The sequence below is a fragment of the Pelophylax lessonae genome, assembly GCF_965119305.1.
Source record: "Pelophylax lessonae genome assembly, chromosome: 10".
Classification (NCBI taxonomy): Eukaryota; Metazoa; Chordata; class Amphibia; order Anura; family Ranidae; genus Pelophylax; species Pelophylax lessonae.
The window spans coordinates 230130265-230144132 of record NC_138777.1 but is presented as its reverse complement, the minus strand read 5'-3'; the positions used below and the strand labels follow the sequence as shown (position 1 = coordinate 230144132).

General features: G+C 45.5%; 1 protein-coding gene across 1 annotated transcript in view; it reads left to right on the top strand.

Moving 5' to 3' along the window:
* Nucleotides 1–989: 989 nt before the first annotated feature.
* Nucleotides 990–13868, top strand: part of PMFBP1 (polyamine modulated factor 1 binding protein 1) — a 96480-nt gene continuing 83601 nt past the window's right edge. Inside the window, exons 1-4 of the mRNA XM_082269694.1 lie at nucleotides 990–1032; nucleotides 5491–5616; nucleotides 8933–8997; nucleotides 11983–12103. Of these exons, the coding sequence (XP_082125820.1) occupies nucleotides 5578–5616; nucleotides 8933–8997; nucleotides 11983–12103 (225 nt within the window). The 5' untranslated portion in view covers nucleotides 990–1032; nucleotides 5491–5577. The remainder of the gene's footprint in view (nucleotides 1033–5490; nucleotides 5617–8932; nucleotides 8998–11982; nucleotides 12104–13868) is intronic.

Sequence of the window (13868 nt, the reverse complement as noted above, 5' to 3'; positions counted from 1 at the left end):
TGCTGCTTATTAGTGCCCATCAGTGCAGCCTATCAGTGCCCATCAGTGCTGCATATCAGTGCTACCTATCAGTGTCTATCAGTGCTGCATATTAGTGCCACCCTATCAGTGTCTCCCCATCAGTGCCACCCCATCAGTGCCTGCCAGTGCAGCCTCATCAGTGCAGGAAAAAACTTATTTACAAAATTTTATAACATAAACAAAAAAACATTTTTTTTTACAAAATTTTCGTTTTTTTTATATTTTGTTTAGCAAAAAAGAAAAAACCTTGCAGTGATCAAATACCACCAAATAAAAGCTCTATTCATGGGGAAGAAATGACATAAATTTGGTTTAGGTACAGTGTTGCATGACCGCGCAATTGTCATTCAAAATGCAACAGCCATAAAAGATAAAAAATCGGCCTGGGCAGGAAGGGGGTATAACTGCCCTGTATGGAAGGGGTTAATTACCACCTTTATCAGCCTCAGAACAACCGGTGTAATCAATGTGTCCTGGATTAAAGGGATGAGGTGTCACCCTATATTGTATGGATTGTAGGTTCTGCCCCCTGTCGGTCAGTACACTGCCCAGCTGTGGAAGACTTTGGACATTCCATTACATCCAGGAATGACCGTTGCTGCATTCTTTATTATATCTTCCACATTGTTCTCTACCACACCTCCAACCGTCCTCCCAGCCACCAAGCTGTCCCCCGTCTCCATGGTAACAAGACAACGCTTCCTCTTCCTCTCTACCAACCTTCCCTGGCTGTTTCCTGAATGGATAAATCCCCTGCCACTCAGCCATACTCCACTTCCATTGGCCAGTTCAATGACCAATGGCCGGACACAAAGTGAAAGCCGTTTCCTAGGCGACTAGAATCTCACCCAAGCATCGGAAGGCGAATGGAAGGGGCGCGCGGTGATTGGTTCCCTGTGCCAGGATGAGTAGGCGGGACTCTCTGTGGTTGGCGAGGCGGCTTGTCAGTCTGTCTGTTCATCGGGTTAGGCTGCGCTGAGGGATGCGAGGAGCTGGGAGATGCTGACCATGGTGAGACCTTCAATGGTGTCTGTATGTCTGCACATTTATATACTTTATATGTCATTTTTATTTTATTATTAGTCAGTAACTGAAGGGAAGCTGTGCATGGCGACCAATCAGCTGCCAGCTTTCATTTTCTAAGCTTAACTGTACAAACTGAAGCTAGAAGCTGATTGGTCGCTGCGGACAACTGCTCCAGATTCTGTCTCCTCCAGTTTTGATAAATTCCCCCCATTGTGTGCGGCATTCACCCTCCATGTGGCTGAAGACCCCTCTGTAGGCGGTGACGTATCCCCTTCTTACCACGCTGGAACTTGTCTTCACATTTCTGCAGTTTTTTTTTTTTTTTTGCACGTTTTGGAGCGTTTGCGTTCGTCGTGCGCAGGGCGGCCCTCTTACTGGAATGAAACAAAACATAACATATGCCAGAGCGCAATGACAGCGTGAATAACCAGGTCTGGACTGGAAGGATTTCCCCCCTTAATGACCAGGCCATTTTTTGCAATTCGGCACTTTAACGGACAATTGCGCAGTCGTGGGACGCTGTACACAGATACAATTGATGTCCTTTTTTCCCCACAAATAGAGATTTCGTTTGGTGGTATTTGATCACCTGTGCGATTTTTATTTTTTGTGCTATAAACAATTCTGAAAAAAAAAACAATATTTTTCACATTCTGCTATATGACATTCTCAAAAAAATAATTAAAAATCTAAATTTACGGTACGGTAATGGTCATTTCCAGTATGGTAGTGTTCGGTAAGGTAATGGTCATTTCCTGTATGGTAGTGTTCGGTACGGTAATGGTCATTTCCTGTATGGTAATGTTCGGTACGGTAATGGTCATTTCCTGTATGGTAGTGTTCCGTATGGTAATGGTCATTTCCTGTATGGTAGTGTTCGGTACGGTAATGGTCATTTCCTGTATGGTAATGTTCGGTACGGTAATGGTCATTTCCTGTATGGTAGTGTTCGGTACGGTGATGGTCATTTCCTCTATGATAGTGTTCGGTATGGTAATGGTCATTTCCTCTATGATAGTGTTCGGTACGGTGATGGTCATTTCCTGTATGGTAATGTTCGGTACGGTAATGGTCATTTCCTGTATGGTAATGTTCGGTACGGTAATGGTAATTTCCTGTATGGTAATGTTCGGTACGGTGATGGTCATTTCCTGTATGGTAATGTTCGGTACGGTGATGGTCATATCCTGTATGGTAATGTTCGGTACGGTAATGGTCATTTCCTGTATGGTAATGTTCGGTACGGTAATGGTCATTTCCTGTATGGTAATGTTCGGTATGGTAATGGTCATTTCCTGTATGGTAGTGTTCCGTATGGTAATGGTAATTTTCTGTATGGTAGTGTTCCGTATGGTAATGGTAATTGTAATTTCCTGTATGGTAGTGTTCCGTATGGTAATGGTCATTTCCTGTATGGTAGTGTTCGGTACGGTAATGGTCATTTCCTGTATGGTAATGTTCGGTACGGTAATGGTCATTTCCTGTATGGTAGTGTTCGGTATGGTAATGGTCATTTCCTGTATGGTAATGTTCGGTACGGTAATGGTCATTTCCTGTATGGTAGTGTTCGGTACGGTGATGGTCATTTCCTCTATGATAGTGTTCGGTATGGTAATGGTCATTTCCTCTATGATAGTGTTCGGTACGGTGATGGTCATTTCCTGTATGGTAATGTTCGGTACGGTAATGGTCATTTCCTGTATGGTAGTGTTCGGTACGGTGATGGTCATTTCCTCTATGATAGTGTTCGGTATGGTAATGGTCATTTCCTCTATGATAGTGTTCGGTACGGTGATGGTCATTTCCTGTATGGTAATGTTCGGTACGGTAATGGTCATTTCCTGTATGGTAATGTTCGGTACGGTAATGGTAATTTCCTGTATGGTAATGTTCGGTACGGTGATGGTCATTTCCTGTATGGTAATGTTCGGTACGGTGATGGTCATATCCTGTATGGTAATGTTCGGTACGGTAATGGTCATTTCCTGTATGGTAATGTTCGGTACGGTAATGGTCATTTCCTGTATGGTAATGTTCGGTATGGTAATGGTCATTTCCTGTATGGTAGTGTTCCGTATGGTAATGGTAATTTTCTGTATGGTAGTGTTCCGTATGGTAATGGTAATTGTAATTTCCTGTATGGTAGTGTTCCGTATGGTAATGGTCATTTCCTGTATGGTAGTGTTCGGTACGGTAATGGTCATTTCCTGTATGGTAATGTTCGGTACGGTAATGGTCATTTCCTGTATGGTAGTGTTCGGTATGGTAATGGTCATTTCCTCTATGATAGTGTTCGGTACGGTAATGGTCATTTCCTGTATGGTAGTGTTCGGTATGGTGATGGTCATTTCCTGTATGATAGTGTTCCGTATGGTAATGGTCATTTCCTGTATGATAGTGTTCCGTACGGTAATGGTCATTTCTTGTATGGTAATGTTCGGTATGGTAATGGTCATTTCTTGTATGGTAGTGTTCGGTAGGGTAATGGTCATTTCCTGTATGGTAGTGTTCGGTATGGTAATGGTCATTTCCTGTATGGTAGTGTTCGGTATGGTAATGGTCATTTCCTGTATGGTAGTGTTCGGTACAGTAATGGTCATTTCCTATATGGTAATGTTCGGTATGGTAATGGTCATTTCCTGTATGGTAGTGTTCGGTATGGTAATGGTCATTTCCTGTATGATAGTGTTCCGTATGGTAATGGTCATTTCCTGTATGATAGTGTTCCGTATGGTAATGGTCATTTCCTCTATGATAGTGTTCCGTATGGTAATGGTAATTTCCTGTATGGTAGAGTTCGGTATGGTAATGGTAATTTCCTGTATGGTAGTGTTACGTATGGTAATGGTCATATTCTGTATGGTAGTTTTCGGTACGGTAATGGTCATATTCTGTATGGTAATGGTAATGATCAGGATGCACAGTCTTCTTTTATTCCACACGTTAGAATCGATACATTTCTCCCATTTACATACAGAGCAGTCAGTCCAGGTAAAGTGATAATGAAAGGTGTTGGGACGCATGGGAACACTGCTGGGCGAGAGCCGTCATCTTTTATTCATACTGTTTAAATCCTATTTACATTTCTCCGCTTCACCGGGCGAAACAACATCCTGACTCAACTGCCGCCCTTCCCGCTGCTCATCCCTAAAGTGATACTAAAGTAAAAAATATCTATATTAATAAAATGCAAGTGTCTCTGCGTCCAGTCCCTGTGTCCGTGGGATTGTGCTACTGCACATCTATCGGGACGATCGGATTACAGTGCAGTGTATATGTGAGAAATGGCGGGAATATTGTCTGATAGAGAACACAAACACAGCTCTTATCGGGGCACTTTAAAGGGGACTCTGACCACACTATTAAAGGGGACTCTGACCACACTATTAAAAGGGGACTCTGACCACACTATTAAAGGGGTCTCTGAGCACACTATTAAAGGGGTCTCTGAGCACACTATTAAAGGGGACTCTGACCACACTATTAAAAGGGGACTCTGACCATACTATTAAAGGGGACTCTGACCACACTATTAAAGGGGTCTCTGAGCACACTATTAAAGGGGACTCTGACCACACTATTAAAGGGGACTCTGACCACACTATTAAAAGGGGACTCTGACCACACTATTAAAGGGGACTCTGACCACATTATTAAAGGGGACTCTGACCACACTATTAAAGGGGCCTCTGACCACACTATTAAAGGGGACTCTGACCACACTATTAAAGGGGACTCTGACCACACTATTAAAGGGGACTCTGACCACACTATTAAAAGGGGACTCTGACCACACTATTAAAGGGGACTCTGACCACACTATTAAAGGGGTCTCTGACCACATTTTTAAAGGGGACTCTGACCACACTATTAAAAGGGGACTCTGACCACACTATTAAAAGAGGACTCTGACCACATTATTAAAGGGGACTCTGACCGCACTATTAAAGGGGACTCTGACCACATTATTAAAGGGGACTCTGACCACACTATTAAAGGGGACTCTGACCACACTATTAAAGGGGACTCTGACCACACTATTAAAGGGGACTCTGACCACACTATTAAAGGGGACTCTGACCACATATGTTCTAGCGCCCGTTAATTTAACGGGCTTAATGTCTAGTATATATATATTTCTAGCAGGTCGGATTTTACTACAGAAGAGACTTGGGGAGAGGGGAGGGGAGGGGGGGTCCTCCTTTCTATATGCCTGCTTACCCACTTCCCCTCTCACACCTGGACACCCCTCCATGAAGCAGAGAAATTCTTACATTTCTGCTCTGGTCCTGTGTATTCGGCAATAAGATCTAAATCACTCCTAAATTACCCCTCCCCTCCCCCACCATGAACCCCATTGTGAATATTTTCCTACCCTTGGAAGCTGTACACTCCATGCATGCCTTTCTATACATAAAATATTCATGTCTGTTGATTTTGCAGGTGATGGAAAGACAGTGACCAAAGGCAGCCAGAGCTCAGACAGCTTCCACCAACGTTCACAGCTTGTATAAAGAACAGCTTTAGAGGATGAGCAGCTTGGGCATTGGGAGACATCATGAATCCAAGGTCAGTGAGTAGCGGGTGACCAAGTTCTCGTATTCCTCTTCAATCCTGGAGACATTGGCCTTCCTGTGCATTCAGCCGTTCCACCCTACCTGTCTAAGCATTCTGGTTTTTTACCCAAACCGATAGCCCAAGCCTGGTCAGGTATCTGCTGATCTGAGAACACCAGTTCATGTGAATATACAGGCCTGGTGCTCTCAGTCCCTAAAAGGTAGACTTTTTGGTGTTTTGTATCTAAGGGGGGAAGTTACAGGTGAAGTGAGGCTGTGGATCCATTGAGAAGTCATGTCAGGGCTTCCTAGAATCTGGTGGTGCTGAATTACCGGTTGTAAACCTCAGACATGAAATCTGAGCAAACCATATGCCTCTATAAAGTGTACTGGTCTCAATCCAGTGCCATTTTTGTCCACTGTCTCCTTCTGATGAGTTTTCCTGACATCAGAAGACGCAGACCCTGCCACTTTCCTCATTTGAATCCTGCAGGTGCAGCAGCTGATTGATTATTATAAAATCACCCTCATTCACATTCATTCTGCACATGGACACAGACAAACAGCTATTTCTTCAGAATAACAAAAGGTAGAAATCTGCAACAAGGTTTGTTAGAATCCCTGCAATGTACATACAGTATCTCACAGAAGTGAGTACACCCCTCACATTTTTTGTAAATATTTTATTCTATCTTTTCATGTGACAACACTAAGAGCAGGTTCACACTGAGGCGATCCGACTTCGGGGGAGGGGGGGGGGGGCGACCTGTGAAGTCGCGTGCGCGACTTGCAGGGACTTCACATAATGGAAGTCTATGCAAGTCGCTCCCAGGTCGCCCCAAAGTAGTACAGGACCCTTTTTCTAAGTCAGAGCGACTTGTGTCGCTCCTATTAGAACGGGTCCTGTACTACTCAATGGACCGCGACCTACCGCGACTTGTCAGGCTGACAAGTCGCCTGACAAGTCGCGCTAGTCTGAATGGGCTCTGAAGAAATGACACTTTGCTACAATGTAAAGTAGTGAGTGTACAGCTTGTATAACAGTGTAAATTTGCTGTCCCCTCAAAATAACTCAACACACAGCCATTAATGTCTAAACCGCTGGCAACAAAAGTGAGTACACCCCTAAGTGACAATGTCCAAATTGGGCCTTAAGTGTCAATATTTTGTGTGGCCACCATTATTTTCCAGCACTGCCTTAACCCTCTTGGGCATGGAGTTCACCAGAGCTTCACAGGTTGCCACTGGAGTCCTCTTCCCCTCCTCCATGATGACATCACAGAGCTGGTGGATGTTAGAGACCTTGCGCTCCTCCACCTTCCATTTGAGGATGCCCCACAGATGCTCAATAGGGTTTAGGTCTGGAGACATGCTTGGCCCGTCCATCACCATTACCCTCAGCTTCTTTAGCAAGGCAGTGGTCATCTTGGAGGTGTGTTTGGGGTCATTATGTTGGAATACTGCTCTGTGGCCCAGTCTCTGAAGGGAGGGGATCATGCTCTGCTTCAGTATGTCACAGTACATGATGGCATTCATGGTTCCCTCAATGAACTGTAGCTCCCCAGTGCCGGCAGCACTCATGCAGCCCCAGACCATGACACTCCCACCACAATGCTTGACTGTAGGCAACACACACTTGTCTTTGTACTCCTCGCCTGGTTGCCGCCACACACGCCTGACACCATCTGAACCAAATAAGTTTATCTTGGTCTCATCAGACCACAGGACATGGTTCCAGTAATCCATGTCCTTAGTCTGCTTGTCTTCAGCAAACTGTTTGCAGGCTTTCTTATGCATCATCTTTAGAAGAGGCTTCCTTCTGGGATGACAGCCATGCAGACCAATTTGATGCAGTGTGCGGCGTATGGTCTGAGCACTGACAGGCTGACCCCCCACCCCTTCAACCTCTGCAGCAATGCTTTCAGCACTCATACATTTATTTCCCAAAGACAACCTCTGGATAGGACGCTGAGCACGTGCACTCAACTTCTTTGGTGGACCATGGTGAGGCCTGTTCTGAGTGGAACCTGTCCTGTTAAACCGCTGTATGGTCTTGGCCACCGTGCTGCAGCTCAGTTTCAGGGTCTTGGCAATCTTCTATAGCCTAGGCCAGTGATGGCGAACCTTGGCACCCCAGATGTTTTGGAACTACATTTCCTATGATACTCAACTACACTTCAGAGTTCATGAGCATCATGGGAAATGTAGTTTCAAAACATCTGGGGTGCCAAGGTTCACCATCACTGGCCTAGGCCATCTTTATGTAGAGCAACAATTCTTTTTTTCAGATCCTCAGAGAGTTCTTTGCCATGAGGTGCCATGTTGAACTTCCAGTGACCAGTATGAGAGAGTGAGAGCGATAACACCAAATTTAACACACCTGCTCCCCATTCACACCTGAGACCTTGTAACACGAATGAGTCACATGACACTGGGGAGGGAAAATGGCTAATTGGGCACAATTTGGACATTTTCACTTAGGGGTGTACTCACTTTTGTTGCCAGCGGTTTAGACATTAATAGCTGTGTGTTGAGTTATTTTGAGGGGACAGCAAATTTACACTGTTATACAAGCTGTACACTCACTACTTTACATTGTAGCAAAGTGTCATTTCTTCAGTGTTGTCACATGAAAAGATATAATAAAATATTTACAAAAATGTGAGGGGTGTACTAACTTTTGGGAGATACTGTAGATCACCCAGAGGGGAGGGTTTTTTTTTTCTTAGCAAAAATGGAGTTACTCTTTAAGGAATTGCAATGGAGTGTAATGGGCTGGTAATTAGATATAGACAAGCCTTTGAGTTACATTTAGAGAGCATGTCTGGGTAATCTCCAGGGTTTCCTCCCACGGCTCCTCCACCGCCACATCATTTCTTAACTGCTGCGAATAAGCTTCTTGCACAAGCAACTTAAATGAGATGCAAATGAGATATGCGCAAAGCCAGAGCACTGTAGGATGATTAACACACTAGAGACATTAGCTGCCGACTTCAGTGTGTGTGAGTTTATTAACCCTCTGCCGCCCTCCGCTCTTATATAGTGGGTGCTCCGTACGCCCCTTGGCAGAGGGATAAGGTTCTGAGCCCATCATTGCGTTTTTTTTTTTTTCCTGCTGAGGGGGCTGCCTTCTTTTTTTTTGAAACTTAGCACAGACCTATTAACCATACCAGAGAGAAAAAAATCCCCAAACGGTTGGTAAATGAGTAAGGAGAGGGCATGAGCGCTGCTGAAAATCTGGTGCTTTTTTTTGTATTCTGAGCTGGTTATTGCTTGTAAAGTCCGCTGGCATCACTTATCTGATGATTTCTATTTTGTTTTATTCCCAGCGCCAGGTTTTGGCCCCGCACCCAGCGCCTGCAGAGCTACCAACAGGGAGCGCAGCATCAGCCGTGTGAGTACTTATCATACAGAGCAAACAGCTTTGTCACATTTGGGGTGTGCATATAGCTTTAATAGGGCATGTAGTGCAAAACCGCATACTCCAAGCCCCCCTTTCAAGTTTGGACTTTCATATAGGCAGATCTGGGAGAAAGGGTTTTGGTTTGTTCCTCCCTGGTGACTGCAATGAACAGGGGAGGACTGGGCCAGGGGGGCAATTGCCCCCCCGGGCTGCTCTGATGCCCCGTAACAAAGGCTGCACCACTCCTGCCACAGACATGCCTGAAGGATTCCTGGTAAAGAGAAGTAAAAAGTCCCCACTGCTGACCTACTGAGTGTGGGATGAAGACAAGGACAGAGTGCAGGCCTCCCCCAGCATGGATGGTGTAAACTGTGTCTGAGTAGAGGCCAGTTCCATGCCCCACGACTGCACCCATGACTCTCCTCCCCTGGCCAGCCCCGATCAAGCTCCCCCAAACCACCTCCTGTTGGCCAGGTCAGGAACCCGGATTCAGCCGGTGAGTAGAGAGTACCTGGAGCGGAGCTTCAGCCTGGAATAGGGGTCAAGAGGAGGACGGAAAAAGGGAGAGTGGGAGGGGGGTCGAGTCGTGCACCATGGGCCTCTGGTTTGTACTTACCCCCTGGGCCGAAAGTTGCCAGTCTGCCCCTGGCAGTGAATACAGGTAGATTTACCCAAGCCTTCTGGTCTTGCTGCCTCTTTTTCTGCCACGTACCTGCTCTGGACGTGTTCCTGTAACTGGATGTGTGTGTCCTCTTATGTGTATTAATGATCCGAGCACAGTGTGATATCCTGATGCCATGCTGAGTCTGCAGTAGCTGCACAGAGGAAATTACAGTCACACTTTATAAAACTCTGGTCCGACCGCATCTGGAGTATTCTGTCCAGTTCTGGTCGCCGGTCCTCAGGAGGGATGTGTTGGAGCTGGAGAGAGTCCAGAGAAGGGCAACTAAACTGATTAGGGGATTGGAGGACCTTAATTATGAAGAGCGTCTGCAATCGCTTGATTTATTCTCCCTGGAGAAGAGACGCCTGAGGGGGGACATGATAGCAATTTTTAAATATCTCAATGGGGATCTCAGCTTAGAAAATAAGCTGTTCAGTCGAAGGGATTGCATGAGGACTCGAGGGCATACAATGCGATTAGAGGAGAAGCGTTTTAACCTCAGGCAACGTGGGGGGTTCTTTACTGTTAGGGCTACAAGATTGTGGAATTCTCTACCACAAGAGGTGGTTTCTGCGGGAAGTATGGTGGCTTTCAAAAGACTATTGGACGTACATCTCAAGGATCAGAACATTCAGGGGTATGTGAGATGAGTACAGCCACACACACCTACACAGGTTGAACTGGATGGACTATTGTCTTTATTCAACCTCACCTACGATGTAACTATGTAATATTTACCCTCCACGGCTGGCATCTCCCGCTCCCAGAATGGCCCTTGTCATTGCTGCAAACCACCTTTTTTTGTTTATCGTTGACAAGGTGCCTCTTCCTGCACTCATTGATTGCCAACTGAGCTTTCAGAGCTGCAGGAAAAAGAATCCCCAGAGAAGAATGTAATGCTGTAAAAGATGCCCGGTGTCCTTGTCCTCCATATTTTATTGCATGGTCAAGTTAAGCATCTGCAGCTTGTGCAACTGTAAGGGCATGGAAGGATACATCATTGCATGCAAAATGTTGAAGTGTTGAAGAAGAAACAGAGATGCATTAGTCACTGTTGTGCCCAAATGCTGCCTTCCACATGCCACCTAGGCTTGCTTACCTAGGTTAGGAGGCTGGCTCTGGCAATCATTTCCCTTCCTTTATCTGCTCTTAGCTCCAGACTCACCTCATTGGCCACTCTGACATACAACCACTGCTGATATCACAAGAAACTTTGAGTGGGTGGCATCGTGCCTGCTCATCTGCCATCCTTTTATGTAGCATTCTCCTTCTTCTGTCGTGATTGTGCCTCTGGCGGCGCGCACGCCCCCTGAATCTCCTGCATGAAATGATGTACAGGCACACTTACTTGCCACAGTAAAAGTACGTTAGGCGGTTGGCAAGTTGTTAAAGAGGAAGTAAACCCTCCTCTGACACTTTTACCTATAGGTGATCCTATAATAAGACTTACCTATAGGTACTGTAAATATCTCCTAAACATGTACCGTTTAGGAGATATTTACCTTACAGGCAGCCAGTGACGTCACTGGAGCATGCGCTCTGAAGGAATGGCCACTGGTGCCGTTTCTTTAGAGACCCGTGCCGTGACTGTCAGCTCCCACGCACGTGCTCGGGAGTGACGTCACCGCGGCTCCGGCCAATCAGATGGCCGGATGCCGCGATCCCGGAAGACGGGCGACTGGACATGTCGCCCGTCATAGAGGTGAGCGGACGGCACGACGGGGGCTCGTTCTAAGGTATTTCATAATGAGCTAGTATGCGGTGCACACTAGCTCATTATGTGTTTCTCTTTCAGCTTGTAAAAAAAAAAAAAAATGAACGGAGTTTACAACCTCTTTAAGATACTCTCTACTTAGCAGTTCACAACATGTATAGATTCCAGGCAACATTTCACATGTAGGCTTGATGCGTTTCGGAAATCCTGCAGAAGCACATGTGAAGTAATAAATACAATAGGGTAACAGTGCAGCGCTAATTAAAATAACATACAAATGGATGCAGCTGAACAAACGGTAAAAAGGTCCATGCAGGGAACCGTGAATGGAAAAGTGCTCTGAAACATATATCATCTGACATGTAATACATGTGATCCAGTGTGCATATCCTCCACCGCTAATGCTGGCCTGCAAGACCCCTGAATTAACAGAAGGGTCACATGCGCTTTTTCCTTTTCTCCTTAAAGGGAAGTAATAAATACATTAGTAGTGTATGCCATGACTATAGATCTGCTTTAAGGGTCTGACGGACTGATAGCTGTGTCCAATCAGTTGTGTCACACTGATACTTGGGGTCTTACCTGTTTTTCTGTTCAGAGGAGTCGTGCAGGAGCTGGAGGAGCTGCAGGGACTGGTGATGAACAAGGAACATCTTGTACAACAGCTGCACAGTCAATTGAGAGACGCCATCCACAGCCAGGAGCTGAGCCGCATTGAGGTAAGCTTGTGTGTACACACAGGGGACAGAGCTGGAACTCTGAATGGTTACTATGAACAGTGTCTCTTCTATACATATTTCTGTTGTAGTCCAGGTGTATCTCTGATAACTGAGCAGTATTTGGATTCCTCAGTACTTGTGTAGGTTTCCTCCGGGTACTGCAGTTTCCTCCCACCAATGAACAGCCATCTTTAAAGGGTATTGACTCCTGTCTAAATTGGCCCTAGAATGTGTATGTATACATGTGAGGTAGGGATGTTAGATTGTAAGCTCCTTGAGGACATAGACTAAGGGCCCTTTCACAAGGGTGATCTAATCCGGTCCGGCTTTCAGTTCTTCAAGCATGCAGGAAGGTCCATGCATTCCTATGGATTGGTGGGTATAAACGGACTAGTGTTCAATTACACCTGCCTACCTTCGGGCCCAATCCCGTCTGCTAAAAAAAAAACAGAAGGGGATCTGTCCTCTTCCGTTAAACACTTGATCTCCAGAAGATTTACCCCCACTTTATGACCAGGCCATTTTTTTGCGATCTCTCTCTCTCTCTCTCTCTTCTCTCTTCTCTCTTCTCTCTTCTCTCTTCTCTCTTCTTCTCTCTTCTTCTCTCTCCTCTCTCTTTTTTTCTCTCTCTCTCTCTCTCTCTCGCCTCTCTCTTTTTTTCTCTCTCTCTCTCTCTCTCTCGCCTCTCTCTTTTTTTCTCTCTCTCTCTCTCTCTCGCCTCTCTCTTTTTTTTTCTCTCTCTCTCTCTCTCTCTCTCCTCTCTCTTTTTTTCTCTCTCTCTCTCTAAAACATATCCAATAAAAATCTAATTTCTTCTTCGATTTAGGTCAATATGTATGCTGCTGCAATGTCTTTGTTAAGAAAATCCCAATAAGCGTATATTGATTGGTTTGCGCAAAAGTTATAGCGTCTGCAAGCTATGGGATATTATTTTCATTTCTTTTTTTTTTTTTTTTTTTATAGAATAGTAATGGCGGCGATCAGCAACTTAGCAGGGACCGCGATATTGCGGCAGACTTTCTGACACTTACACTTTGTGAGAACCAGTAAATCTAATACAGTGATCATGGCTAAAAATATGCACTGTCACTGTACTAATGACACTGGCTGGTCAGGGGTTAATATCAGGGGCGATCAAAGGGTTAACTGTGTGCCTAGGCAGTGTTTTACTATACTGTGTGAGGTGTTTTTTCTAGGGAAAGAGGTAGAATTTATTCCCTTCCTTGCAGGCACACAAACGCCATCCCCCCTCCCCCTGTCAGAACAGTGATCTGCCTTGTTTACATAGGTGGATCGCAGTTCTGTGTCTCTGCCTGACAATCTGCGGGTGACAGCAGACATCGATTACCTGGTACCTGCAGATTTGGTTTCCGCTGTGTGTATTCACAGTGGGAGCGAGCCGCCGGCCCCACGCATCTGTGCCTACACCTGGAAGTGTGGGATCTAGTGTGTATATGTATATGTATGTATGTGTGTGTGTGTGTGTGTGTGTGTGTGTATGTATATATATATATATATATATATATATATATACGTGATCCTGCGCTCAACTGCTGCCCTGTTGCGGAAAAACTGCTATAGGCTATAGGGCGGTCAGCAAGCGGTTAAGTGAATCGAAGGGCAGTCAGGTGTAAACGGACAGCGGGGTCTGTTTACTCCCGGCTGCCCATAGAGCAAAGGAGGCTCTGTCCGTGTCTGCTCTGCAAAAACTGATGTGTCAACTGCAATGGCGGCTGGTGCTCCATGGGTCGGAGGGGGGCGTCAG